This window comes from Barbus barbus (genome assembly GCF_936440315.1).
Source record: "Barbus barbus genome assembly, chromosome: 19".
NCBI classification, from domain to species: domain Eukaryota; kingdom Metazoa; phylum Chordata; class Actinopteri; order Cypriniformes; family Cyprinidae; genus Barbus; species Barbus barbus.
Genome location: NC_136747.1, coordinates 27,459,598 through 27,486,294, shown reverse-complemented (window position 1 = coordinate 27,486,294; position 26,697 = coordinate 27,459,598). Strand labels below are relative to the sequence as shown.

The 26,697-nt window shown below is 35.8% G+C and overlaps 2 protein-coding genes across 3 annotated transcripts; one reads left to right on the top strand and one right to left on the bottom strand.

The window, feature by feature from the left end:
* Positions 1-219: 219 nt before the first annotated feature.
* Positions 220-2,057, top strand: LOC306885259 (uncharacterized protein). The gene is made up of 2 exons (XM_079441670.1): positions 220-266; positions 610-2,057. The coding sequence occupies exon 2, from the start codon at positions 624-626 to the stop codon at positions 1,527-1,529; it is 906 nt and encodes a 301-aa protein (XP_079297796.1). The 5' UTR covers positions 220-266; positions 610-623; the 3' UTR covers positions 1,530-2,057.
* Positions 2,058-8,034: 5,977 nt separating this feature from the next.
* LOC306885628 (SH3 domain-binding protein 5-like) lies at positions 8,035-26,037 on the bottom strand. Of its 2 annotated transcripts, none has more exons than XM_079442281.1 (9): positions 25,722-26,037; positions 24,707-24,769; positions 21,571-21,699; positions 13,223-13,387; positions 12,957-13,087; positions 11,940-11,982; positions 10,771-10,990; positions 9,375-9,710; positions 8,035-8,840 (listed from the first exon to the last, which is right to left on the bottom strand). In XM_079442281.1, exons 1-9 carry the CDS (start codon positions 25,800-25,802, stop codon positions 8,653-8,655), a joined length of 1,356 nt encoding a protein of 451 aa, XP_079298407.1. In that variant the 5' UTR covers positions 25,803-26,037; the 3' UTR covers positions 8,035-8,652. The 2 variants fall into 2 exon arrangements, 1 of the variants encoding a protein (XP_079298407.1); XR_013785567.1 differs by lacking the exon at positions 8,035-8,840 and adding an exon at positions 9,045-9,204 and having other exon boundaries at positions 9,276-9,710.
* Positions 26,038-26,697: the final 660 nt, after the last annotated feature.

Below are 26,697 nucleotides of genomic sequence, written 5' to 3'. Positions count from 1 at the left end.
TCTTAATTTTTTCCAGAGGATGGGTACATAAATGATGACAACATTTAGATTTTTGGGTGAACTATCCCTTTAAGAGAAAGAGACTGACAAAACAAATAATAATACTTGCATTCACTTCAATCCTGCAGTAATATCTCTTCTCCACCTCTTGCAAAGTTGTTGATTTAATGCTTAATATTCAAATATAAAAGCCCAAGATCACCTCTGGCATTCATACTTACATCCTTCAATCAACAGACACAGAGAAAGATCACCCTTGACAAACGGTAAATATGATATATATATTTTACCATATTTCTGCCATATGGACATCAACTCGAGATTATAGACCAATAATAAGCTATTAATAAATATAATGTAGAAAATTAAAATTTCTGTAAAGCTGCTTTGCAACGATTTGCATCATGAAAAGTGCTTTAAAAATAAACTTTAATTGAACTGAATTGAATATATATACATAGTTGTTGTTTTCTATGTGATTGTAATAAATATTGACTATTGGAAAGGAGTCTAAGTTATAAAATATTAGTATATAGAATATGACTTTAAAAACATTTAAAAAGGTGGAACATTATAATTGAATTTCATTGCTTTGCCCCATCTAAATAGTGAAAGACCTGAATATGGCTTCTAAAACTCAAATACTACTACTGCTAGTGGCTGTAATGATTGCAACATCAACAGCGCAAATCAATGGCAACAACACCAACGGAACCAATGGCAATATTACCAACGTATCCAACGGCAACATCACCAGCAGACCCAACGTCAACATCACCAACGGACCCAACAGCAACATCACCAGCAGACCCAACGTCAACATCACCAACAGACCCAACGGCAACATCACCAGCAGACCCAACGTCAACATCACCAACGGACCCAACAGCAACATCACCAGCAGACCCAACGGAAACATCACCAGCAGACCCAACGGCAACATCACCAGCAGACCCAATGGAAACATCACCAGCAGACCCAACGTCAACATCACCAGCAGACCCAACGGCACCAGCAGACCCAACGGAAACATCACCAGCAGACCCAACGTCAACATCACCAGCAGACCCAACGGCACCAGCAGACCCAACGTCAACATCACCAGCAGACCCAACGGCACCAGCAGACCCAACGTCAACATCACCAGCAGACCCAACGGCACCAGCAGACCCAACGGCACCAGCAGACCCAACGTCAACATCACCAGCAGACCCAACGGCACCAGCAGACCCAACGTCAACATCACCAGCAGACCCAACGTCAACATCACCAGCAGACCCAACGTCAACATCACCAGCAGACCCAACGGCACCAGCAGACCCAATGGAAACATCACCAACGGACCCAACAGCAACATCACCAGCGGACCCAATGGAAACATCACCAGCGGACCCAACGGCAACATCACCAGCGCAACCACCATTTCTGCTGCGGTATCTCTTTCACCAATGGGGTTCATATTGCTGTCTGGACTTCTGATCTACACGATCACCTCTACTGCGGTTCTCAAACTCTTCCAGCTGATCTGATCATCAATTCTTTCAGTTTGTCAACCAGCTAAAACCTAAGAGATGCACCTGTGACAGTAAATGCCCAGGTTTCTAGCTATTTTTATGTCAGATTACTGATTGTTTTGCCTATACTTACTGTTATGACAACTATCGGCAAGCTTATACATATATACACTCTTAAAAATAAAGGTGCTCCACAATGCCATAGAAGAACCTTTTTGTCCAAATGAGTCCATAATGAACCTTTAACATCTGAAGAACCTTTCTGTTTCAGAAAAGGTTCTTTGTGGAGAAGGAAAGTTCTTCTAATTACAAAAAGGTAAGAAAGAAATGGTTCTTTAAAGAACCTTTGTCTGAATTCTTTGTGTAACCTAAAATGGTTCTTCTATGGCATCGCTGTGAAGAACCTTTTAAGCACCTTTATTTTTAAGAGTGTATATGTATGATTGCATGACATTTCTTTGCTGATATTCTAAACAAGCTTCTACCTGCAAAACAGGTTAAGGGTGGATGTTTAAATATAATTATTAAAAAGGATCTGCAGGGGTGGGTGTATGAGTCATTTTATTTCATGATAGTAATATACATCACAATAGGGAAATATGGTTGTTATTATGCAAACATTTTAGATTCCATTGAATTTTCACAATTGGTACAAATTTTGATATCACAGAACAAAATAATACTAGTCTAACTGATATAAGTAAAAAGTTCCCAAAGCTTAGTGAGGACAATTAAACAATCAGTAATAAAATAAGAACAATGAAGCTACAAACAAATCGAAATAAAGAGTGTTTTTCAGGTAGGTCTACCTAACAGAATTAAGTAATACTACAGAAATTAAATAAACTAATTAAATGTAACATTGTAAACAAAAAACTGCATAGTCCTCACTGTATATATTCTTATTAAAACTAGAAAAACTACTGAAAGAGAACTCAATTCAGTACTGGCACTGTGTGGCAGATGGGTTTCTGTGCTCCACTTCGGGTGTGTGTGTGCACAGAAAACCATGTGTCAGAGAGCATTCACGTACCCCACTGACTTCACTTTTGGGTCTATTGTGCTTGAACAGTTTAAAATCGCTTGAATTGTTCAACTGGCAAGGCTTAATAATGCATGCCAAATGAGCTGTATACAAAGCTTCTTAAAGACTTACTCATCTGTCAAAAATGCAAATATAACTTGTGTCAACCTTAAGGAAAGAGAATAAACAAGATGAACAGGATACAACAGAAGTCAAACAGAACACCCAACTCAAATTTAGCAAAACAACTTACACCGGTCTGGTATCACACTGAAATAGCATGACTCAAAAATGTAATAAAAGACAGGATTGCTATTCTTAGATGTGCCACCTCGAAACAGCTTAAAAGCTGAAAACAACAAACTATAGAATACAAATATTTTAGTATAATATAAATCAGGTTTACAGTTTTGGAAAGGATATTATGAAGAAAAACATATGTGAATGACAAAATGGAAACAGAATTGATAAATGTTTTGGTAAAGCAAACAAAATGAGACTTGCGTGACTGCATTTAATGCTAGCTGATTATCAACCAGTAAGTAGCTTAGCTGATTCATCAAATGTACACACATAATACAAATAACCATTAAGTCAAGTCACCTTTATTTACATAGCGCTTTTAACAATACAGATTGTGTCAAAGCACTTAAAAGTATCAAATTGGAGGATAGAGTGTCAGTAATGTATAATAATAAGATTAAACATTCAATTTTCAGTTAAAGGCATTTCATTATTGAATTTAGAGATGTCATAGTCTAGCTCAGTTTAGTTTAAATAGTATCTGTGTAATCAAATTGTCTATAATCGCTAGAAATTAAGTGTCCCCATCTGAGCAAGCCAGAGGCAACAGCAGCAAGGAACCAAAGCTCCCTCTGTGACAGAATGGAGAAATAAAAAACCTTGGGAGAAACCAGGCTCAGTCGGGGGGGCCAGTTCTCCTCTGGCCAGGATATTATTGTTTACTTATTGTTTTAATATTTTTTTTTTATATTGTTGCAATTTCTAACAATAATTGTATTATGTAGTTCGGTATTTTATTATATTTGTAGCTATTTGTTTTATTTGAAGTTTTATTGTATTTTAAGTTGAGGTCTTCACTGGGGATATGTCCCCGGGGCTCATCCAGGTGCCCGGCCTCCGCTGACGATCAGGGCCACATACATCATCTCCCGGCGCCGATCCACCATCTGATCCGGACACGGACTGAGAAAGAGAATAGAAACAGACAAATATTAGCATAGATGCCATTCTTCTTATGATGTAATGAGTACATCATGTGTTATGGGGAGTGTCCCTGGTTCCGGTTGATCTAATTAATGCAGCCTAACAATCCTTTAACGGATTTGAATAATAGTATTAGTGTGTTATGTGTAAGCCAGGTTAAATAAATGTGTCTTAAGATAAGCCATTCAGGGCTTTATAAGTAATTAACAAGGTTATTAACCTTACCACACCCTAGCATAGGAATAAAAAATGGGATTTACTTTGGGCTTAAGCATAGATATCTTACACTGGAAACGAATGTGAGGATAAGCTGGAGACAGCGACACCAGACACCTGCATTGTGAGAGGTACCTGCAATTATACTTTAAACCAGTGCAAAGACATTTGCATGGGTCATAACTTCTGGAGAGAAAAAGCACAGGCACTAGGTTGAAACTTTCTAGTGTGGATATGTCCATCACATTATCAAATGGAGTATACTTTGAAAGGCTAAGTGTTTGTATCAAAACTGAAGTGTATTTTGGGATTCATAATAGCCTATTTTAACCTATTATCTTATATTTTGACCCAACAAGAGCTTTAAGTTAGTAATGATCTTAACAAAACCAGGAGGAAGCATTACACTGTTAGATTTAGCAGCACATACAGTAAAAACCTACAGTACAACACCACATTTCTACATTATATTCTGGATGATTTTGAATGAGTGAGAATATTTTAGAATAAATTTTAGTGTTGCTGTAACCTTGCACAGATATATTAACTTACCACTGCATCTTCTGTCTCATTTGCACCGATCGACCATTGCAAAATATTGTCAAATTTTAACCCAACTGCCTGCATTAGTATAGAAATAATCAAATAAATGTAAAGGATAACCCAACAAGCGATTCAATATGTTTAAAGCAGATATTGGGTACAGTAAAAAACCCAACAATTTTAGGGTGTAGGAAAATATAACTTAATTTGTGTTTCCTGCTAGCTAAATTTCACATACAAAAACCTCTCTTTCCTTTAGGCTATTCAAAGTTAGACAAGTATATGGAAACTAAGTTCTATTAATCCTAAAGCAGTGACGACTGTATCTCTATATATTCATTACATGTCCTCTTAAAGTGTAAATACTTTTTGTTAATCTGGCAAGTGGCAACACATCCCTTACAAAAAATTAACCATGGTTTTACTAGCAAAATAAAAAAACATGGACATATTTAAGGTGCAAAGGCATTACTTTTTCTGTTAACCTGGCCACACAATTGTATCTGTTATCTGTATCTTTTTTTTCTGTGTTGTATTTTTGTCATTTTAACTGATGTGCTGCCATGTTTTGTACTGTTTAATAATATTAATATTAATAATAATATAGCTGCAGGCAACGATTTCCGGGGTTCAAGTGCTATAGGCATTTAAGCACATATGGAAAAAGACATAACATATTATTTAGCAAGTCTATAACCACCTAAATCAATTAATAAAAAAGCATTTTTGGCAAATCCAGGTGATTTACCATAGAAATATGATGTTTTTAAATATGCTGTTTTTTTGCATTTTATTTATGACTGTTATAGCGCCAGCTGTTGTCTGATCTCCCTGAAACTGTGCATGCTTGTTTATAATCACCTGTTGCATGTGCTCAGCAGGTTTTGTGAAGTTTTGATTTTTCGTTTAGGCTTTATAGGCTTTTGGGCATATTTGGACAGGCCCCTTTTCTAAAGGACCCTGTTATAGCTTCCCAAAGGGTAAGTTTCAACATGCTTTCGATAATTATTGACCCAGAGAATTGCACTGTGGTGATTGTTTCCAGACTGAGCAAAAAACCTAGGACTAGTTTGCAAAAGTCGTTTTTTCACATCTTCTCAATCATTTAAAAAACGGTTTGATTGACAGCAGTGGTTCTAGAGGCAAAGTTGTTCGGAACGAGGAGGTCTATCACAAGATACAAATATCGCATGTATGCGCTGAAAATGTACAATTTACGCCCTCAAAAAATGTGGAGAGACAGATTTCTTTCAAATTTCTCACAGACATTTGGGGCTGTGAGTCAAACAGGCCCACCGAGTTTTGTTCCAGTCAGCCTCCGTTAACCTTGTCTAATAGGTGCTCAAACTTCATTGGTGTTGAAATCATTAAACATTTGAAAATTATTGATGAAATAATCAACACAACAGGTAATAAAAAAAAAAAAACTTTAAATAAGAAAAGATTAAATTAGAAAAGTCACAGACCCTCACTGCTCTTCTATGTTTTTTTCAACCTTGTCTTGTGGGTTTGGCCACAGGTTCTGCTTTGCACTGATTTTGCTATAGGGCCCCTCAAAATCACGTTCAGTGGGGGGTGGTCGGGCCCCCCAGCGAACATCGTTTTGGGCTCCTCTCAACTGCTGGGCTCTCAACCTCTCCTCCATCTCTTGGCCAGGTTACAGTAAAGCCTGCCTCATCCACAAATATGAACGGTTTTCATCAGCTTCCAGCTCTATCACTCTCTAAAAAGGCATTTACAGTATTGCAGGAAAAACAAATACTGATAACAATGATATAGACATATATGATATATGATTTTTTTTTCTCTCAACAACAGGCATCTTGAAACTGAACTACATTAACATACTCGGTCCTCAGTTGCTTCACATTCATAATCTAAACATGTAATATTGTTCATAATTTTCCATAAAAAAAACTATGCTTCAAGAGTAATACAACAGTTGCGTAGCATTTTGAGTAGTTGTATCAATTGATAGTTAGATCATTATAATGAAATGAATAAACACTCAATTCAGATGCAATGTGGGAGTTGCATTTTGAAATAGAACATATAAATAAAAAAAAGAACATATATAACATCAATACTGTTAAATTTGGCTCATGTGTATTGTGTCCAAGCATTTGGAAAAAGTGTTAAGTGTTTTGAAAAATGGGCATTTTGATCATCGGTTGTGAATTATGTGTCTAGAGTTTTGAAAAATAACATGAAGGTTCTGTTATTAGTGCAAAAATTATTGTAAAAATCTGTAACAGTATTGGTGATTACCAAAATAATTTTTTGTTTTTCAGTCTTCCTGCAATAATGAAGGCAGTCAGTATTAATCTTAAATGTGCTTTGCTGACACTCTGTGGTGGAAGTTTTTATCACAAAGAAGACATGACCCAGTGGAGTCTGGTATGGTTATATTTGTTAAATCCTGTACACTGAAATGATCGATGCATGGTACTCACAGACTGGCAATAGCTGTAAAGCTGAGGGGCTCTTGTGGTCCCAATAAGCCCATTTTCATTTGGTCTTAATTATTTTTTAGTAAAAGACCGACAATTTGGGGCTATAGCCTAAACCTATTTAAATCCCCCTTAAACTGGCTTGGAGTTCATTCATAGAAAATATACTATGCTTAAGTGGAAGCTTTCTGCCACCTGGTGGAAAACAAACACTTTTCCAATGAAAATGATATGATATTACTGATATAACCAGTAGATGGCAGCAGAGAATCACTCAGTAGCTATGTTTGCATCACTCCGTTTTTATGCATATTTTGAAGTATTGCATCAGAAACGATTGATGGAAATGCCAAATTTCGAAGAAAAAAAAATCCCTTATTTCACAAAAAAGTTTTTAGACTGGCTTGAGGTGGTTTTTGATTTGTGTGAAAAAGGATTAATGTGAATAATGGGGGATGGAACACATTTGGCGAATAAATTCCTCATTGCACATCAAAAATCATTGTTATAACATTCAAAAGTCTCTCTTTTTTTAAAGTTCAGCACTGTTTTGTATTGATGTATAAAGTAGTAATAGTTTTCAAAATCCATCGGATCTTCATGAATTATACAAATGATGATCTCCTCAGTTTCTCTTGAACGCAAATCATCCATTTTTTTAGTGATAAATAGAAATGAACTGATATAAATGATATGTTGCAATTCAACAATGTTAAATGTTGATTGAGTTTATGACGTACAATAAAAAAAAAGACAGGTTAGGCTAACCAATCCTTGTTTGTTCACTTGGTTATTGCTGTCTTCATTTAAATGCATTGTTTTTCATTTTCATTTTCCCTTTGTCTTTTTCTTTTCTGCGCCCCAGAATGTTTTCCTCTTCTATTCATTTTTGTCAGGGTTTATACGTACTCACTCGAAAATAAACATGAATAATGAATTATTTCTTTAAATTTGAGACTGAGGCCTTGTTTACAATCTCAAGACCAAGATTACAAAATCAAGGCCATGTTTTGTAATAAAGACGTCTTACTGGGTGAAATCATAACAGTGGAAAGAGACTCGTGCTGTGAGCATCTGTTTATTACACAAATAAGAACTTTGTGGCATGAAAACACATTGATAACATCATGATAACGAGATAAACATTGAGTATAAATATATAGCTTTGAACTACATGAGTCCTTCTTTACGTTGTGAACTGTGGAGTGGAAAAGAGAGTAAGACGAGAGGAAATTCATCGCACAAACGCCGACAAAGTGAAAAACAAGTGCTGGCATCACACTGGCCGATTTTCAGAGGTAAGCTACATCAGTCGTTGGAGAATCAGGTGGTTTCTACTTCATCAAAATCAAGTCGGTTTTGAATCAGCTAGTGAGATGCAAAGGCAAAGGACAGTAAACACGAACAACACATTTGAGGAAGACATGAAGAACATCCACTCAGTGATGATGAAAAGTTAAATAGTTCTCATAACTTCATAGCTGATGTCTGCATGGCAATTCTAATACTTCATGGTTTTTCTGGGTTCAAACCAGTCTGAGATGAGCTCTCCGTAACACTGAGATGATAATAGTTTCATGATGGTTCCTTTGACATGTCATACTGTCGTCTCAGATACGGGCCCCTGCTTTGGACCCTGTGCTGAAGGTTTACTTGGAGCAGGTGGTGCTTTCTGAGTTTAAACACTGTTGAGAAGCAGCACTGCTGCTGTGTTTGAGGTCACAGGGAACGGATGAGCGTCTGTGTCGTTGTCGTCTGCGGTTTGGAGAGATAAACTACGCAGGCTCTTCTCCAGGCGTGAGCTTTTCTGACTGCTGATGTTGTTTGAAGGTACAGGTTTACCTTCTGCTCCTTCTGCCCTCTCACCTGTTAGAGAACACAAAGAACTGATGAGAATCTATTGTTTGTTCAAAACAAATGTAAGGCCTTTTTAAATCACCCCCCTTCCCCCAAATTGTGTCCAATTTCATGATTTTATCAAGTTCAAAAGCACGTCTCAATTGAATTAAAAAAAAAAACAATTTTCTAATTAAATCAAATTTGGACATGCAATGTGTTTTTTTTTTTTTTCATTAATATTTTTCTGGATTTCTTTATGATTTAACACACATTTATCATCAAAAACATTGAATGCATAAAGCTTTAAAAATTTTAATTAATTCTTGAAATATATTAAAATTATTGCAAGCAGTGTTTGTGGCATAATGTTGATTACCACAAAAAAAAAAGGCTATGGAGCACTTCTAGTGGAAATGAATGGGACCAATTATTAAAGTAAAAGAACGAACGTAATGTCCGCACACTGAATTGACTGCTCCATATAATTTTTTTTTCTTTATTGCAACGTGTAACTATATTACTCCATACAGTTCTCCCAGTTCAAGGTCTTTTGTCTCTCACCTCTTTCCTGTTCACAGTCGGGTGATGAGGCCCCGCTGCACTCACTACGAGGGCCCAACACCGGAGACACCTGCTCAAAACCCTCCAGAGACCCCGAGCCCGGCAGCTGGAGCAGGTCAGGACAGACAGAGAGGGACAGCGGGGACGAGGAGGAAGAGGAAGGGTACGGGCAGGAGGAAGAGAGCAGAGGATATGAGGAGGAGGAGGAAGAGGAGGTGTATGGACAGGGCAGGTCGAGAGGAGCAGATGTGGAGCTCATGCTGCAGGTGGACTGGGTCTCAGGATCGTCATCTGATGGTGAGCCGTTACAGCTGTCCTCGAAATTCACAGACATCACTGTACAACAAACACAGACTGCATTTAGTCTGCTACTTCATACTGTTGAATGGAGAATAGAAACAATTCCTGCTGAAGACAGGTCAAGTCAAATCACATTCGTTTCTATAGAGCTTTAAACAGTAGATGATGTTTCAAAGCAGCTTTACAGTATTAAACAAGAGAGTAACAGAATCAATGATGCAATCTTCGTTAAATATGAGACTAATTTAAATCTGCTGTAAAGCAGCTCTAAAAAGACAACTGTTTTATTATTCAGCTCAATTTCAGCGTTGGTTCAGATTCAGGTCATTAACAATCATGAAATGAGTTCAGTATTAAAAAATATTGTTATAATATTTGAACATTCAATATTCTTTAAATATAAACAAAACATTAAATAATTTTCAAAATTACCCAAAAATTCATATTCTTATATTATGATCATTCACAATGCAAAATATCTTAATGATTTTAAAACTAGCCTTCATTTTCTTTAAATAAGAAATATATTATTTTATATAGAAATATATTTTTATATATTAATCTCATATAATATAATAATATTATATAAATATTTTATCATATATGAAATGTAAATGTGTATATATATATAATATTTTTTAATATATAATATTACATTTTCTTTATTTGATTTGGAATGAACATGAAGCTGATAATGTTTTGCATTAAAATAGAATCTGTGATGCAAATTTTAGCAAATATTAGACTAATTCAAATTTCATAATTCATAAAGTGAGTTGAGTTTTGATTCACAGTTGGTTAAATAGCAGTATAAAATTATTAAAAACAAGTTCATATCATTAATAGTACTGAATATTAATTGTCTTTCAAAACAGTGATTTAATTCATACAGTGGCCCTGAAAAAACTAAGCAAAACATTTCACAAATAAAATTCATACATTTTTTAAAGTTCATAATCCCTTTGTGCCATTGTATTAGCTTAAAGGTTGTTTACACCCATCTAAAACAGGCACAATGAAGCTAAATCAAACTGAGAGACTTTCACTCTGAATCACAATCAAATCTGTCTTGGCATTAATGTGTGATCTCACTTACTCGATAAGCCGTCAGACTCCATTTTGAAGTTGGCGATGTCATCGGTGGCGGTCCCGTCATCTTCAGCCCCCACCCCTCGGCCCCGGGGCCCCATGGCAGACAGTCGGCGCCGTGCGTGGATCTCGTCTGAGATGGTCTCCAGGTTACGAAGGGCGGTCCGATACTCGGCTTTGGCCTGGGTGAGTTTAGCCTGACGCTCGTCAACCTGTCGCTTCAGTTGCTGTGTGGGAGGACAAGGAGAAGCGGAGAACAGGTCACAAACAATTATTATCAAAATCAGATCAAATCTACATGTTAGTTTGTGTTTCTAAAAACAATATTCATGCATTACTAAAACCATCCAAACACTCATATTTCACCCTGAAATTAAAAGAAAAACGTAAAGAAAATTAAGATTTTTTTTTTACAATGTGACATTATTTTTATGACAAATTAGACAAATTTCTCCCCAAATTCTCATTATTGTAATAAGCCTGAATTTATTTTTTTATTTTTTTTGTAATTACTATTACATGTTTGCATGCAATTACCAATTTTTAATGGTGTTTCTCCTGAGATTCTCATTAGTGTATAGCATGCAGTATTTTTAAGATCCATTAAAACATAATAATAATAATAAAATATTTTAAAATTTAAATCTTATCATAAATGTACATATTTGTAAAATATTATTTTGAATTATATTTACACTTAATACAAATAATACAAAAATATCTTATTACAATTTGTATGTAATGTGTCTGGATGGTTTATTTATTTATTTATTTAGTAATTTCCATTATTTTAAAGGTGATTCTCATTACTGTATTTTTATTTTCTAAAATATATTAAAACATTATTTAATGTTTTCAAATATATTAAAATATATATTTTAAAATATTTCTAAAATATTAATTTATATTTACGTTTAATTGGAAGTATTTTAAAAAGCAATAAAAATACTGTTATACAATGATTCATGAACATCAAAATAAATCCAGTACAACAAATACTACAATAACGCATAAATCATTGCAACTTAACTAAATTCAGATTATATAATATATTATTTTATCTTAATGGTTTTAAAAATAGCCTTAATTTTCTTCAGGTAAAATATACTTTATTTCTTTGATTTTGGGATGAAACATTCTTGAAATATTTTTTGTGCAACATAAAAACTGGCATACCTCGAGCTGTAGATAATACTTCGCCTTTAATTCAAAGTACGGCCTGCAGAGGGAGAGAAAGAGAAAGATTAGAGCAGAGTGAGTGTCAGAGCCGGTTTCCATGGCAACAGCCGGACCGGCACATTCTAGAAGCAGAAGCACATCTGGAACCCATTAGAGACGCGTCACACTGAACTACACTTCCATCCACAACCCACCGACAACACAGCAGAGCAGACGAAACACTCCACTCTCATTTCCATCAGAGAAGAAACACTCTGTGGCTTTTCTGAAGGAAAATCATTTTATTCCCAAATATTAACATGTTTTGAAGTGAGCTCATATGATGCAAACCCTGCAGAACATGTGCTTACAGAACTTGTTCCAGCAAGATTTTAGGGAGTCTTCGTTTTATGTCCATTGCAACATGACTTATATGTATGACCATTATGTATGTGTCATCATATTCAGTGTGTGGAGTTTTTAAATGTTCTGTAACAGTTTTGACATCAGGAGAGAGTGAAAAATATCATTTTATTTTAAATACGCTGCTGTTCAAAGGTTTGGGGTTGGTAAGATTTTTAATGTTTTGAAAGAAGTCTCTTCTGCTCACCAAGACTGCATTTATTTGATCAAAAATTGTGAAATATTATTACTATTTCCAATAACTGTTTTCAATGTGAATATCTGTTAAAATGTAATTTATTTCTGTGATCAAAGCGGTATTTTTAGCATCGTTACTCCAGTCTTCAGTGTCACATGATCCTTCAGAAATCATTATAATATGCTGATTTGCTGCTCAAGAAACATTTCTGATTATTATCAATGTTGAAAACAGTTGTGCAGCTTTTTTTTCTTAAGAAACTTTCATGGAAAGTTAAAAAGAACAGCATTTATTTGAAATAAATAACTTTACTGTCAAATTTAATGCATCCTTTCTGAATGTAAATATTAATTTATTTAAAAAAAAAAAATACTGATCCCACACTTTTGAGCAGTAGTGTATGTAGATGTAGACACCGATTTATGTCTTCTGACCTGGACTTGTTGATGGTGCGTTTGAGCTTTTTCTCCAGTTGTCTCATGTGGCTGATGGCGGTGTTGTATTTGGCCGCTGTTGCTCTGTGCTCGATTTCACTGCGTGTCCTGCTTTGCTCCGCCTCCATCACCTGGAACAGCCAATCAGAGCAATCCAGAGAAAATGAACTGCATAGCATAATGCACAAAAGACCAGTGGTCTACAGCTAAAGGACTATATGGCCTCATGGCTTATATGGTTTTCTGAGTTGTGTTGTGTCTCTCACCCTCTGGGTGGCGTGGTTGAGCATCTCCTGCCAGGCCGAGTCAAACTGCCGGCTGTCCTCCTCCAGCAGACGCTCCTCGGCCAGCGAGATGGTTTCCTTCGCGGCCCTTAGGATCTCGATGGCCCGCTGATACTCCTGCGTGGCTCTCTGAGATTCAACCTGAGCCTGAAAGACAAAAACTTCAGAGATTGAGGATGCTTTCACGGTTTTGGTGAAGAACGAGCTTTTTGCTTTCCAAACTTTTGAAAGCAACTCATAAAGCAACCCTGCAGACAAATACATGATGCATGTCTCAGCAGAAACTGCCTTCAGCGAGCAGCTCATATTCTTCAGCTCTTGTAATGCATCACTGACAGTTGCAAGCGAGCACATGTTAAGATGTTACATAAATGATGATGACACTTCCTTAGTGTTGCCAGGATACAGTAGTAAACAGCTGCTGTCAATAATCACTCATTTGCTCATATTAACAACGCAAATTTACCACATAAAAGTGCCATGCACTTCAAGGTGAGAGGTTCTGCTGAGGAAAGAATGAGTGTTATTTAAGTGACTTTATATTTCTCAGCTATATGACTAAAATTGGTACATTTTTTTAAATGAAAACTAAAAATCATTAAAAAAAAAAATTACTACTTGAAGTAAAATAAACATTAACTGAAATAAAATCCCATAAAAAGTCATTTTGTTTTATTTCAGCTAGTTGTAAAGGCATCATTTCTCAAGTACTAAAATAAGTCAAACAATTAATAAGAACTATACAGACAAAAAATACTAATAAATAAACAACTAAAATACTAATAAAAATAAAAACCACAAAATACATTTTAAAAATTTGTAAAATAAAAAAATGTAAAATAACAACTAACTTTAAAATATTAATAAAACTTAATAAAACTAACTAATTGGACCTTATTTTGTTTTCTTTTCATTTCCCTCAATGAAACATTATTAGTGTTGCTGACGCAGCATGTTTTTGGTTTCTTAAAATAAAATATATTAAAAACTTCATTTATTGAAAAACTAAAATAACTAAAAATAAAAAAAAACTATAAGACATTTAAAAAAAAATTAAATTAATAAAAATGACAAACACAACAAAATTACTAGAACTAAAATTAAAATTAAAATGGAAAATATAAAAAAAAATCTTAAAAACTATAATCATACTAAAATAACACTGCAGTGATGTCACATTCCTCAGTCTCGTCTGAGACCGAAACGACATTAAATCCTGTGATTCCTATCAGTGCTGCCAGATTAGCTTTAGCTGCTTTAATTGGTCATGTGACCGCTGCGGTCTCTGTCTGTCTGCAGGACGAGCTTCTCATTTAGAGATGATCCCTCTTACATTATTCAAATCTATATTCTGCAAAGGAATGCATAAAGAAAGCTTGGACAAGAGGCTACTGTATATTTCATAAAGCTCAATCTCAGCCCACTGTATCACTCACTTCATGAGGTATTTCTTATTTATATCCTCTAAACCAACAAACTCAGCATCCTTCAGATTTTGAAGAAATGTTTAAGGTTCAGTGCAAGTTAATCACATATGCTGTCTATAGAGTTGAGCACAAAACAATTTAAACTCAGATTGCCAAACCAAACAAGAACCCTGTTTATAGTAAAGAACTTAAAATACTAAAAGCAGCTTGTGCTTGTAAATCTGTAAATTCAGTTGCACTTGTATTATTAATATATTATTTGAGCTGTGAAGTTCATTTGCATTTATAAGTATGCATTACTATGTTTCCAAAATATCTAAACCTCGAGAAGCAAAAAGACTTCTTGTGTTTTCTAAAAAAAAACAAAAAAACAATAAAAATTTTAAAAAAAGTTTATGCTTAAAACAATACACAACTACATTGTAAAAAGTGATAAGTTGACTTAACTTAAAAAATTGAGGAAAACTGTTGCTGTTTTAAAACTGTAAATAATAAAAATAAGTTAAGTGAACCTGACAATTCACTTAACTTAATTTTTTTAATTATTATTTACTTGATCATTTTAAGGCAAGGGGTTTCCTCAATTTTTTTAAGTTAAGTCAACTTATCACTTTTTACAGTGTATCTGCCAGTGGGGTCCGAAAAAGAATCAAATTTCCACTTAAGTTTATTTTTTGATAACTTTACATGAACAAAATTGCTTTAAAGTGATATTATCATGCTAGTTTTTCTTATCCTGTATAATGTTGTTTTCTGTATTTTTCTGCATGCTTTCTCTATGTGTGTCACACTCCACTGAAAATCAGTGGCTGCGCTGTACGTCACTGTGTTTGTGTTTTTGCACTGGCCTGATTATGGACACACAGTCCTCAGTTGAAGTGTTAAGTGAAGTGTACAGGTGGAGAGAGCTGTAGTGCACTTCTGCAGACGGATGACTCACACACTCAGACGTCACGACGCACCGCTGAGATGAAGGGCACACTTGGTTTCCCTGAGTTCATGAGCGTGTTAGCTAATGCATCACGTCAAACATATCCAGAACTGACCTTTCTGAGCATTGTTCAGAACTGACCACTCAACCTGATGAAACAATGCATGTACTGCAGTAAACAAAAGCTGCATTTAGCCCACTGCCAACGCAAGGATGTGATGGCATGTCTGCGTGGGCACGACTGAACCCTTAGCTCTGAATAGATAGTAATAGACTCATACATCACCCAGACTGATATTTGCATAAGTTGCAAAGTTTTTAATTTCAGAAATTTTCTTTAAGTCTCATTTGTTTTCATTAAACTGTATATTATATTTGTACACTACCTTATACAAATTTGGGGTCGGTGAGATTTTTTAATGTATTTTGCTCACCAAAACTGCATTTATTTGATTAAAAATACAGTACATTCTGTAATATCGTGAAATATTGTTACAATTTAAAATAACCATTTTCTATGTAAATGCATTTAAAAATGTAATTTATTTCTGTGATGCGCAGCTGAATTTTCAGCATCATTACTCCAGTCTTCAGTGTCACATGATCTTCAGAAATCAGTCTAATATGCTGATTTGCTGCTCAAGAAACATTTCTGATTATTATCAATGTTGGAAACAGTCGTGCTGCCCAATATTTTGGTGGAAACTGTGATGCATTTTGTTTTTCAGGATTCTTTGATGAATAGACAGATCAAAAGAAGAGCATTTATTTGAAACAGAATGAATGTCTTTACTGTCACTTTTGATCAGTGCATCCTTGCTGAATAAAAGTATTAATTTCTTAAACAAAAATCATATTGACTATAAACTTTTAAATGGTTGTGTATTTTATTTTATTTATATCAGCCAATGTGAAAACTGCTCTATAAATATCGGCTGTTAAAAAAACTAAACCAAACGACTCAACCAGCAGCCAGTTGTGATCATCATGCATTGCATGACCACAGAATAATACAGAACTGCATCCTACACGACAGATAATGAGAGATGATGCATTTCTCCTCATATGTCAACCAGTCATTGTGTCACTTATAATAGTGTGGTTTTGAGTGAGCTGCTCCATCACAAAGAGCTACAGTGTGCGTCCGGCAGGGTCTGGAGAAATGACAGACTGTTGTTGTTATGTAACTCGTGATGACCTGCGTCCCTAAAGACCTTATAGATCCTATACGACCCGCTGAGAGATTCTATTTTTTAAACTTTTTGTAAGTTTCTTCTGCTCACCAAGGCTGCATTTATTTGTGAAAAATACAGTAAAATCAGTTATATTATTACAATTTCAAATATCTGTTTTATATTTGAATTAATGTTAAAATGTAATTTATTCCTGTGGTCAAAGCTGTATTTTCAGCTTCATTACTCCAGTCTTCAGTGTCACATGATCCTTCAGAAATCATTCAAGAAACATTTCTGATTCTGATGTTGAAAACAGTTGGACTGCTTCATATTTTGTGAAAACAGTGATAAAGTTTATTTTTCAGGATTTTTTGATGAATAGAAATAGGTTTCTAGGGCTTTCTGGGTGGTTGCTAGGTGTTTCCTTCCTGTTTGTTCTGAAAAGATGTGCAAATGTGCATCTGTTTTTTTCACCATTTCTGATGGCTACTATTTTGTTAGTACATATGTATTGAGATCAAGCAGCTTTATTTTAGTTTAACTACTTTAAATGATCATGGGTGCTTAAGTCACAGTTTCAAGGGTCAAGGTGAAGTGAAGCTGAGCTCTGTAAACACTGTAATGACAGATTAGAGTTACGTCAGGGAAGATTCTCACTTCATCCGTCTGTCTGTTCACACACACACGTTAAGTTCTCGGCGTCTGGACTGAGGACAGTCTTGTTTTATTCAGTTTCTCATATGGTCGATTTGTCCTCCTGTTATAATGTTTTTGACAGGCAGCACAAGCATCTGAATTTTTTTCTGGTTTGCTGACCTATTTTTTTCCCAAACTTGGTCAGACCTGAGGCCGATGGGTTTTTCATGAGTGGCATTCGCTGAAATCGTGTTAAATTAACATTTAATGAGCTCAGCAGCATCATCTGAAGAAGCAGAATCATCTCGGCACACCCTCAACTCTGTCTGACCTACTAAAAACAGTGGCCCACTTCTTCAACTATCAAAGCAAGTTCATCCACTTGAAGAAACAGAGACTAGCCACTCTACTGACACAATAACTCTCCTTTAAATGCAGTACATTTCCCCGTGTTTTTATTAGCATTCACTAAAATGCAGAAGTATGTTTATTTAACTGTCTCTAAATAATCTACACACTTCCTCCTGTCTGATGATCATACTGGAAGGTTGATTATTAAGGGTTTTTGTATGACCTTCCTCCCATATATGACACATATGAAGAACTTTAATGCACAAGCCACAGAGTAAATCTCCCAGCATCCTTTACAAACCAGAGGAATTCCACAATGAGACAAAGACAGCTGTTTTCCAACTGCTCAAATGGCCTTTGGGTGGAGCAGTGAATAAACAATCCGGCTCTTTCTTCATAACTCTCCATGATTCATGCAATCCAAGCTCCCTCTCTGTGTTGCTTTGTCCCTGATCACTGCCCTATCGTAACAAAATTCTTTTGACATAAACTTCAATTTTCTTGCATTTTCAGAAAACTATGGCAAGCCCTGAACTGCAAAACAAAATTAACCAACAAATCAGTAAACTTATAAATTTGAGTCAGTCAGGCAAGCAGCTATGTTTACCTTTTCCAATTTGAGTTGCACTATTTACACTTTGGGGATCCTAAAGAAAACAGGAAGTTCAGCATTTCCAGTGTTCTGAAATGGAGCACTAGTTCACTGAGTATTAAACTGTATACTGTATGCCAACTACTATTTTTTTAAATTGCATGTGACCCAAAATGCTACATCAGTAGTACACTCGTATAACTAGAGCATATGTAGTACTACTATGTTGTCATATGACCTCAATTCAGTTACTATCTCAGATATGACAACTATTATTTAGAAATGTCTAAACTAATTAAGGCTAGATAAACTTCTGATTCATTCATCACACTATAAATACAAGGTTGAGGCAAGTGCAATGCATTATATGATGCAATATTCCCGGTTGTATGCACATGCACATTTTTGCAAATGTGCATGTGCATACACATAGTCCGTGAATTCTATGTACTGCATAATGCTTACTGAACAAATAGTATAAATAAAATGATTGGTGTGATAGTAACAATATCAGTGGTTAATATAATTCTCAAGTGCAATGTGCAGCAAATGTTGCATGTTTTTTTTGTTTCTTATATGCATGCATAAAATGGGCATACTATGCACAGTATACATAATGTATACTGCAGAAATGCAAGTTGGCATGCAGTTTTTAAGAGAAGAAAAGAAAGGTGCAAACAAGTTCTTGAATATTTTTAATGTCCATCTGAGAGATGGACTAAAATAGTTCTACATTTGCATATAAGATGATGCACCAGGACTTTCAGTGGTTTGACTGGAAACTGGTGTTAATTTTAGCCAGTCAAATGCAGTCTCAGTCTGGATAACATCTGCTGTCTGACCTTGATTTGTCCATGATAATGTGTGTGTGTGTCTCTTCTATAGCCTCCGTTCACACACACAGACACACGCTGTGAAGGTGTGAGGTCAGCTGACACGTGCTCAGGTCTGTCATTGACGGCTGATGCTGCTGTTCACGTGATACACAGACAGAACACAGACAGATGATACAGAACAACAGCTGAACGAGAGCTATCTATCTATCTATCTGTCTATCTGTCAGTCTGTCTGGTCAGCTGTAGGTCAGTGGAGGTGTGGTCGTGGGCTGTGCTCTGATTGGCCGTAAAGTGGACGATGGCACTCTTACTAATGGACAGCTGGCAGTTCTGGTCCTGTCACAGACACAGACAAATCATGGTGGTCTTTCAGAGTGATGACAGGACAGTTACACAAGACCACCTTCATTTGATTACCAGCACAGACACACACACACACACACATCGATTAGCACCGATTTAGTGTAAAGAGCTCAAACCACACAGTAATGCTTGAGGCTTTACACAGATCACACACAGTGATATAATGCATAACGAGATTAACTAAAGCCACTAACTCATATTAGCTAACATGCAGAACGGTGTGTGCGCTGTACATATTTATACTCCACCTGAGTTATTAAGCATCACTGTGACTGATTGTTTTGATGAATTTTTCACAATGAGACCAAGAACATGAATCAAGAAAGTGAAATGGTCATTTTTAACTGTAAGAATGCTTACAGATGCCATAGAGATACAACTCCAATGACTTGTTATTTATGACCTGTGTTTGCTTCTGCTTAAATGAATCGGGTTTTACCAGGAGCTTTTAAAGATTAGCTGACAATGTCATTTTACTCACTCATGACTAATCTCAGATCATTTTGTTTTAATGTAAAAATAGACTGAGAATATGAGCTTCTGACTGTCTGCAGGCTTCTCACATCTTATAGTGAAAGTCTAACACATCAACTGCACATTAGTTTATCTAATGCAATTATAGATTTTTTTTTTTGCAATAATATTTCAAAATATATCTGTTTTACTGTATTTGTGATCCAAAAATGCAGCCTTGTTAAGCATAAGAAACTTCTTTCAAAGACATTTTAAAAAAAGGATTTCTGATAAGATTTGTGATTGTAAACACTCCACTTCTTTTGGGTTTTGACGGCGTTATAATTGAGTTAGAGCCAGAAGCTGAGCACCCTCACCAAAGTCACCTCCTGGATATAAAAAGCTCTTTTATGACTGCGTGAGTTTCTGTTGATTTATCACTGTCACAAGGTGATAATATAGAGAATTTCATGTCTGAAAGCAGCAGGGATCTCAAATCCTTCTTCAACACACAGAAGACGTTCTAAACTACACACTTTCACATGACACTAATGACAGATGCTTGTATATATTAAACACTATATTTATGTTGTAATAATTGTCACAGTGCTAAGGTGTTGTGGGTCGTTGTGTTCTGAGGAGAAGTGCCTTTTCATGCATTTAGACACATGAGAAGGACGTCATGTTCGGTCTGCTCTCCAGAGCTGTTTCTATCTATAGGAAATGCCTAAGTCTGTTTGCAAACACATTATCCTGAGACCCTGACAGCACAGGCTGGGTTTGTGGGTGGATGGTGATCATGTGACTATGAGAAGTTAAACTGGGGCAAATGTGTTTTTCTTAACAACTGCTCCTATATTTATATTCTTTCAGAACATCATACTTTGATCATTGAACACTGTAGTACATTAATCATGTAAATGTCCTGTTTTACAAAGATTACACAATTGGTTCATGCAACTTTACAATGTAAAACTGTTTGAAGTTGCTTTGCACTGCTTAAATAATGTAGCATTTTGCTCTCTTTTTATACATTTTAGATGTCTATTTAAGAATAAATCATGATTAGTTCTGGCCAACAAAGCAAAAACAATTAACCCTTAGTTTTTTCACCCTTTTGACAACATTCAGTATAAATCTAATAAATAAATATATATTTATATATTTTAAAGCTAAACAGTAAAGTCATTTCCACATAGTTTGCACATAGATTCATTGTGTCTGTGTTAAAATACTGGTACAGTAATATGAAGTGAACCAGCTGAGGACAGTCATAGTCATAGTTTTCCAGTCTGTCAGTGGTTGTGGGCTCTGAACGCCCGCTGAACCCGCTCCTCAGATGTTTCCTGCTGTTCAACAGCTTCTGTGTCAACAGCCAAACCTTTATTGCATAATTATGTGCTGTAGCCTACTTTCCTGTTGGCATTAGCAAATGACTATATTTCTTAAAATTTAAAGTGTTTTTTCCAGTGTGTTCATTCTTTAGATGAGAATCCAGAAGATCCAAACCATGCAAACTTCATATTGCTATGAACAAACTGAACTGGATGATGGGTTCAAGCTCACCTGACGCGCCGCTTTCCTTGCCTCCCAGTACGGTTTGGAGTCTTCTACGGCTTTACCGATCTTCTTGACCTGCTCGTCCAGCTTGACCGTGGCCTCCACTAGGACGGCACGAAACTTCTGCCGGGAATCCTAAAGAACAGAGACCTTTTTGGGTGAGTAAATCTAAAATCAAACGCACACATACTCAAGTATATCAAACAAAACCTGGACCAAGACCTGTACACACATAATTGTCTATATAATATATTGTGTTTTTGCTGTTTTGTACATTGCCTATTTGGATATTTATATTATTCTTTATTACCTGTGTCCTGTCCTGTTGCTGTCTTTCTGTTGCACTGTGGAGCTTCTGTCACTACAACAAATTCCTTGTATGTGTAAACATACTTGGCCAATAAAGCTCATTCTGATTCTGATTCTGATTCAAAAGTCTGTTATCTCAAAATTAATGGCCAAACCTCACAAATTTGTCCAATTCAATGTGTAATTCTTTAGTTCAAGATGTAGATGAGTTTGTTTCTTCATCAGATTTGGAGAAATTTAGCATTACATCTCTTGCTCATCAGTGGATCCTCTGGAGTGAATGGGTGCCGTCAGAATGAGAGTCCAAACAGCTGATAAAAACATCACAATAATCCACAAGTAATCCACACCCCTCCAGTCCATCAGATAATATCTTGTGTGCTTAAAACTGCATGTTTGTAAGAAACAAATCTGTTTTAAACAATAAAATATGAAAATATGAGTCCATAATCCATAATAACACTTCCTCCAGTGAAAAACTCTCTCATCAAAATCCTCCCACATATATGTTTAGAGCTGTTTTGGACTGTTTCTGCTTGCAAACGGTGTTTGATCTGTTCAGATTTCGCTCCTGATTCAGATTTTAGCCAGATGCAATGGTTTGAAGTTAAAAACGTCTTAATGATGGATTTGTTTCTTTTGTTTTCTCAAGACATTAACTGATGGACTGGAGTGGATTACTTGTGGATTACTGTGATGTTTTTATCAGCTGTTTGGACTCTCATTCTGACGGCACCCATTCACTGCAGAGGATCCATTGCTGAGGAAGTGATGTAATGCTACATTTCTCCAAATCTGATGAAGAAACAAACACATCTACATCCTGGATGGACTGAAGGTGAGTAAATTTTCAGCTAGTGTTTATTTTTGGCTGAACTACTTTAACTCAACTTTGTTTCCTAATGAGTCCATTCAGATTAAAAAACTGCATTTTTGTGTGCAGTATGCATCAGTGAACAGTGCTGTCTAAGCTTCACACTATTTCCATCAGAGTAATGTGATGCATTATGGATCATATATTTAATTCAACTGTATGAACTACTGAATAAAAGACAGTGACAGATGAATTCTTGTCTTTGTGTTGCCAGGCATATTCAAGAGTGAATTACAGTGCATGCAGTCTGTGAAATCTGAATAAATCTCAGTGCATTGAAAGGCTCATCATATCCAGGCATGCGTGAACTGGATGCTCAGGAATCTCTCTGAATTATGAGCGTCCATCTTTCAGTTTCACAGCAATAAAATGCCTCAATAATCAGCCTTTTGTAGCTCCCTGAAAAGCGCTGCTTCAGCTAACTCAATTCAGCATTTAACACAGTTAAGAAAGAATCCACACCCTGCTTTCTAGACAGAAAACTCCCTCTCACGCTAAAGAAAGCATCACGTTTGTTGCATAAGATGAGCAGAGGGTAAGTGCGTGTGTATATGGTGACCAGCTCTGCATGAATCTGTCGTCGGGTGGGTTCGGTCGCTCAGAAGACATTTACAAACCTCGACATCTACATCCTTCCACACAGGACCTCAATGACAAAAAGCACGTCAGAGGGATTTAGACTTCCTCTGACAGAACGACGCTTCCCGCTTCAATCTGCTGAATAACCACAGGCCAAATACAGAGAACTGTGGATGAGTATTTTTATAAGGAACAAATAGTCCTGAATCTGAAATTAAGAGGACTTTATAAACACTTATGTCCAAATTCTAGCGTTATTGAAACTAAAACTATTGAAAAAAATTTTTGTTAATTGAAATGAGGCTGAAATAAAATATAAATGTTAGCCGAAAAACTAACTAAACCAAAATGAGAAATTTTGCCTATAGGCTGCAGTTTTATTTTGATATCATTGAGATACTGTTATAGTTTTTAATAATATTTAAAATGAGTTTATTTTTGTATTTTCAGTTGTCATTTTAATTTCAGTTGAAGTTTTTAGTAATTGTTTTTTTTTATCTTCATTTTTTAAACGTCTTCATATTTTATTTCAGTTTTATTTATTTTAGTGCATCAAGATATAGATATGTTACATTGGTAACCAGCTGAAATAAAATAAAGTTTAATTTTGTTTTTTCAAGTAACAAGTTCGGTTTCTGTTTTAGTTTTAGTTAACTATAATAACCATGCTTGGAATTAACTAATAATCACACTAAACAAGGACAGGAAACAAACCAAATAAGGAAACATGAGGCGGGAACACACGTGTTTTACTAAATAAGATCTTACATGATTACATGATAATTATATGGTCACACTGTATTTTAAGGTCCAATTCTCGCTAGATTAACAAACCATTAACTATGATTCTTGCCTCATTAAGCTTCTAATGTGCTGCTTATTAATAGTTAGTAAGGTTGTTAGGTTTAGGTAGTGGGTAGGTTTAGGGTTTACGGATGTAGAATATAGTCAAGCAGAATATGTGCTTTATAAATCCTAATAAACAGCCAATATGTTAATAATAGGCATGCTAACGAGCAACTTTAATAGTGAGAATTGGTCCTATACTCAAATTTTAAAGAAGAAAAAGAAAGTCAGAAGAACTCTAGAAGCCTCTAGAAGAAAGTCATCCGGGTTTGGAATGACAAACATTTTCCTAAACTACTCCTTTAGCTGTCGTGGCCTGTGGCTTTCAAGGCAGGAATTCCAGACTCGGACCGGAGAGATTTCCTCTGTCTGCTCAACACATATGAAGGGTGTCAGTCACAGGCAAGAAACTTCCTATTGGTCAGTGGCGGAAGGGGAGGGTCTGAGCGTTTAGACATTTTCCACTTTGGAATTCCTCCTGCAACCATCTTCAGCCAAAACAGTGACACCACAAAGCAAGCATGTGAACCTTACCTCCAGCTCCGTCTCCCATCTGTTGATGTTATCTGTAGACTGATTCAGTTTCTCCAGTTCACCCTGTAGAGGAGATAAAGCCAGGCAGAAGGAGTTAAGATCGCAGTAAGATGTCTCTTGTAATGCCAGCAGGCCGACAACATCTGGAAAGTGTTATTCGAGTAACCCAACACTGAGATTAAGCTCATATGTATGCTTTTCCAGCAAAGTTAGCTACACGCTGATGACACACAGATGTTGTTTTCATTACAAAATCATGTGTTTATTTTCTTTCATGGGTGGAGGATGAAAAACCAGTTCATCTAGTACAACTAGCACACAGTCTAATACAGAAAAGCTACTCACTTTTAAGAGAAATGCATCATTTAAAATGAATTAAAAGTGTCAATTCGTTTAAGGCAAGTACTACAAGTGGACATTTGAAGCAAAAACATTGCACAAAAAGAGGTATGATAAAATAATAATAAAAAGTCATAATATACTGTGAAGAAAAGATGAAAATATATCTTTATAAATTAATCTAAATCTTGCTTGAAATGTCTGTAGGCCTATGTCATTGCATTAGAAAATGACTCATATAGCATACAAATACTTTTTACACTTTTAGGAGTTTTCTAGAGAATAAAACGCATCATAAAACGGACTTAATTCTGCATGCAGTGCACGTAAGCTTTACAGAGGAAACGCGTAACAAACTATGAAACAATGTAACAGAATATAACAGCTGATGTAACGACGGGGTTCCCCATGTCAGATCAAACAGCAGCTGCTTGAACAAACAGAACAGTTCTGATCGGATTATTAATGAATGAAGCTTTCTGATGAATTTATATGATACGAGCTGATCGAGTTTGACTTCGGTTCTGGTTTCGGGAAGGTTAAACGGGACCGAGTTGGATGATAAAAGCTCGGGAAAATATAACAACATACATATCCATATATCTTAACACAACGTTCAGTCGGGTTTCGTTCTAATCCGGTTTAAATGTGAATTTTGGATTTTGTTGCTCTGTACCTGAATCCTCGGGTCGACCTCCTCTTCCTCCAGGGATTCCGAGTCTTCATCAGATTTGGTATCTTTCTCCGTGTCGTTCATTTCGATAGCAGACGTGATTCGTCTATTACTGGCCGAACAAAGCGGGTCTCTGTCCGGGATAACGGGCTCAGATGATCCGCGCTCACTCCATTAGAACATCCAGAAAACGCGTTTACAAGACAAGCATACGGTCTTTGCTCATATTCCTCAAAGATAGCCTACTTAATCTACCGAGACACAAACACACACACACACCGGCAGACTGGAGAATGATCTCTGAGATCTGCGGAGATCTTGCCCGCCCCCTCCGGCACAAACACTGTCTGTCCTGCATGAGGGTCACTGCAGTTCACTGACACACCGAGGCAGTCTTATTTTAGAGCACTGTTTATTCTTAGGTATTTTCAGTTTTTATTTTAGTTTTAATTTACGTGCATTAGACATTTTTGAGTTTGATTTTTACTAGATGTTATTTTTTATTTCAGATTCAGTTTTTGTACTTCAGTTTATTTTATTTCAATTAATTGAAAAGGCAACATCTAATTGTTATTCAAATATTTATTTTACATATTAAATATCAAAAATAGCAATTACACACACACATATGTATGCATATGTATGTTATGTTACATGTTAATTAAAATGCTTTTTTGACATTCTTTGTCAAATATAACATTTTTTAAATGTTTTTTGTTTGCTTTTTCAACCCTGTCAAAGACAAAAATAAATCAATATTTTAGACACTAAAGGCACTAAATTGAGAGTTTTTTAAAACTATGAAATTCCAATGATAAATATTATAACTTCCATTCTGTGTAGGCTATAGCTCATATATGTTTGCGATTATAGTGATAGTTGAATATGATTCAGCGAATGTCTTTGCCTGGTTCAATCCAGCTTGCTCTTATTTGCTGTCAAAAAAAAAACTCTGTGTCAAACATAAGCACTGATGCTC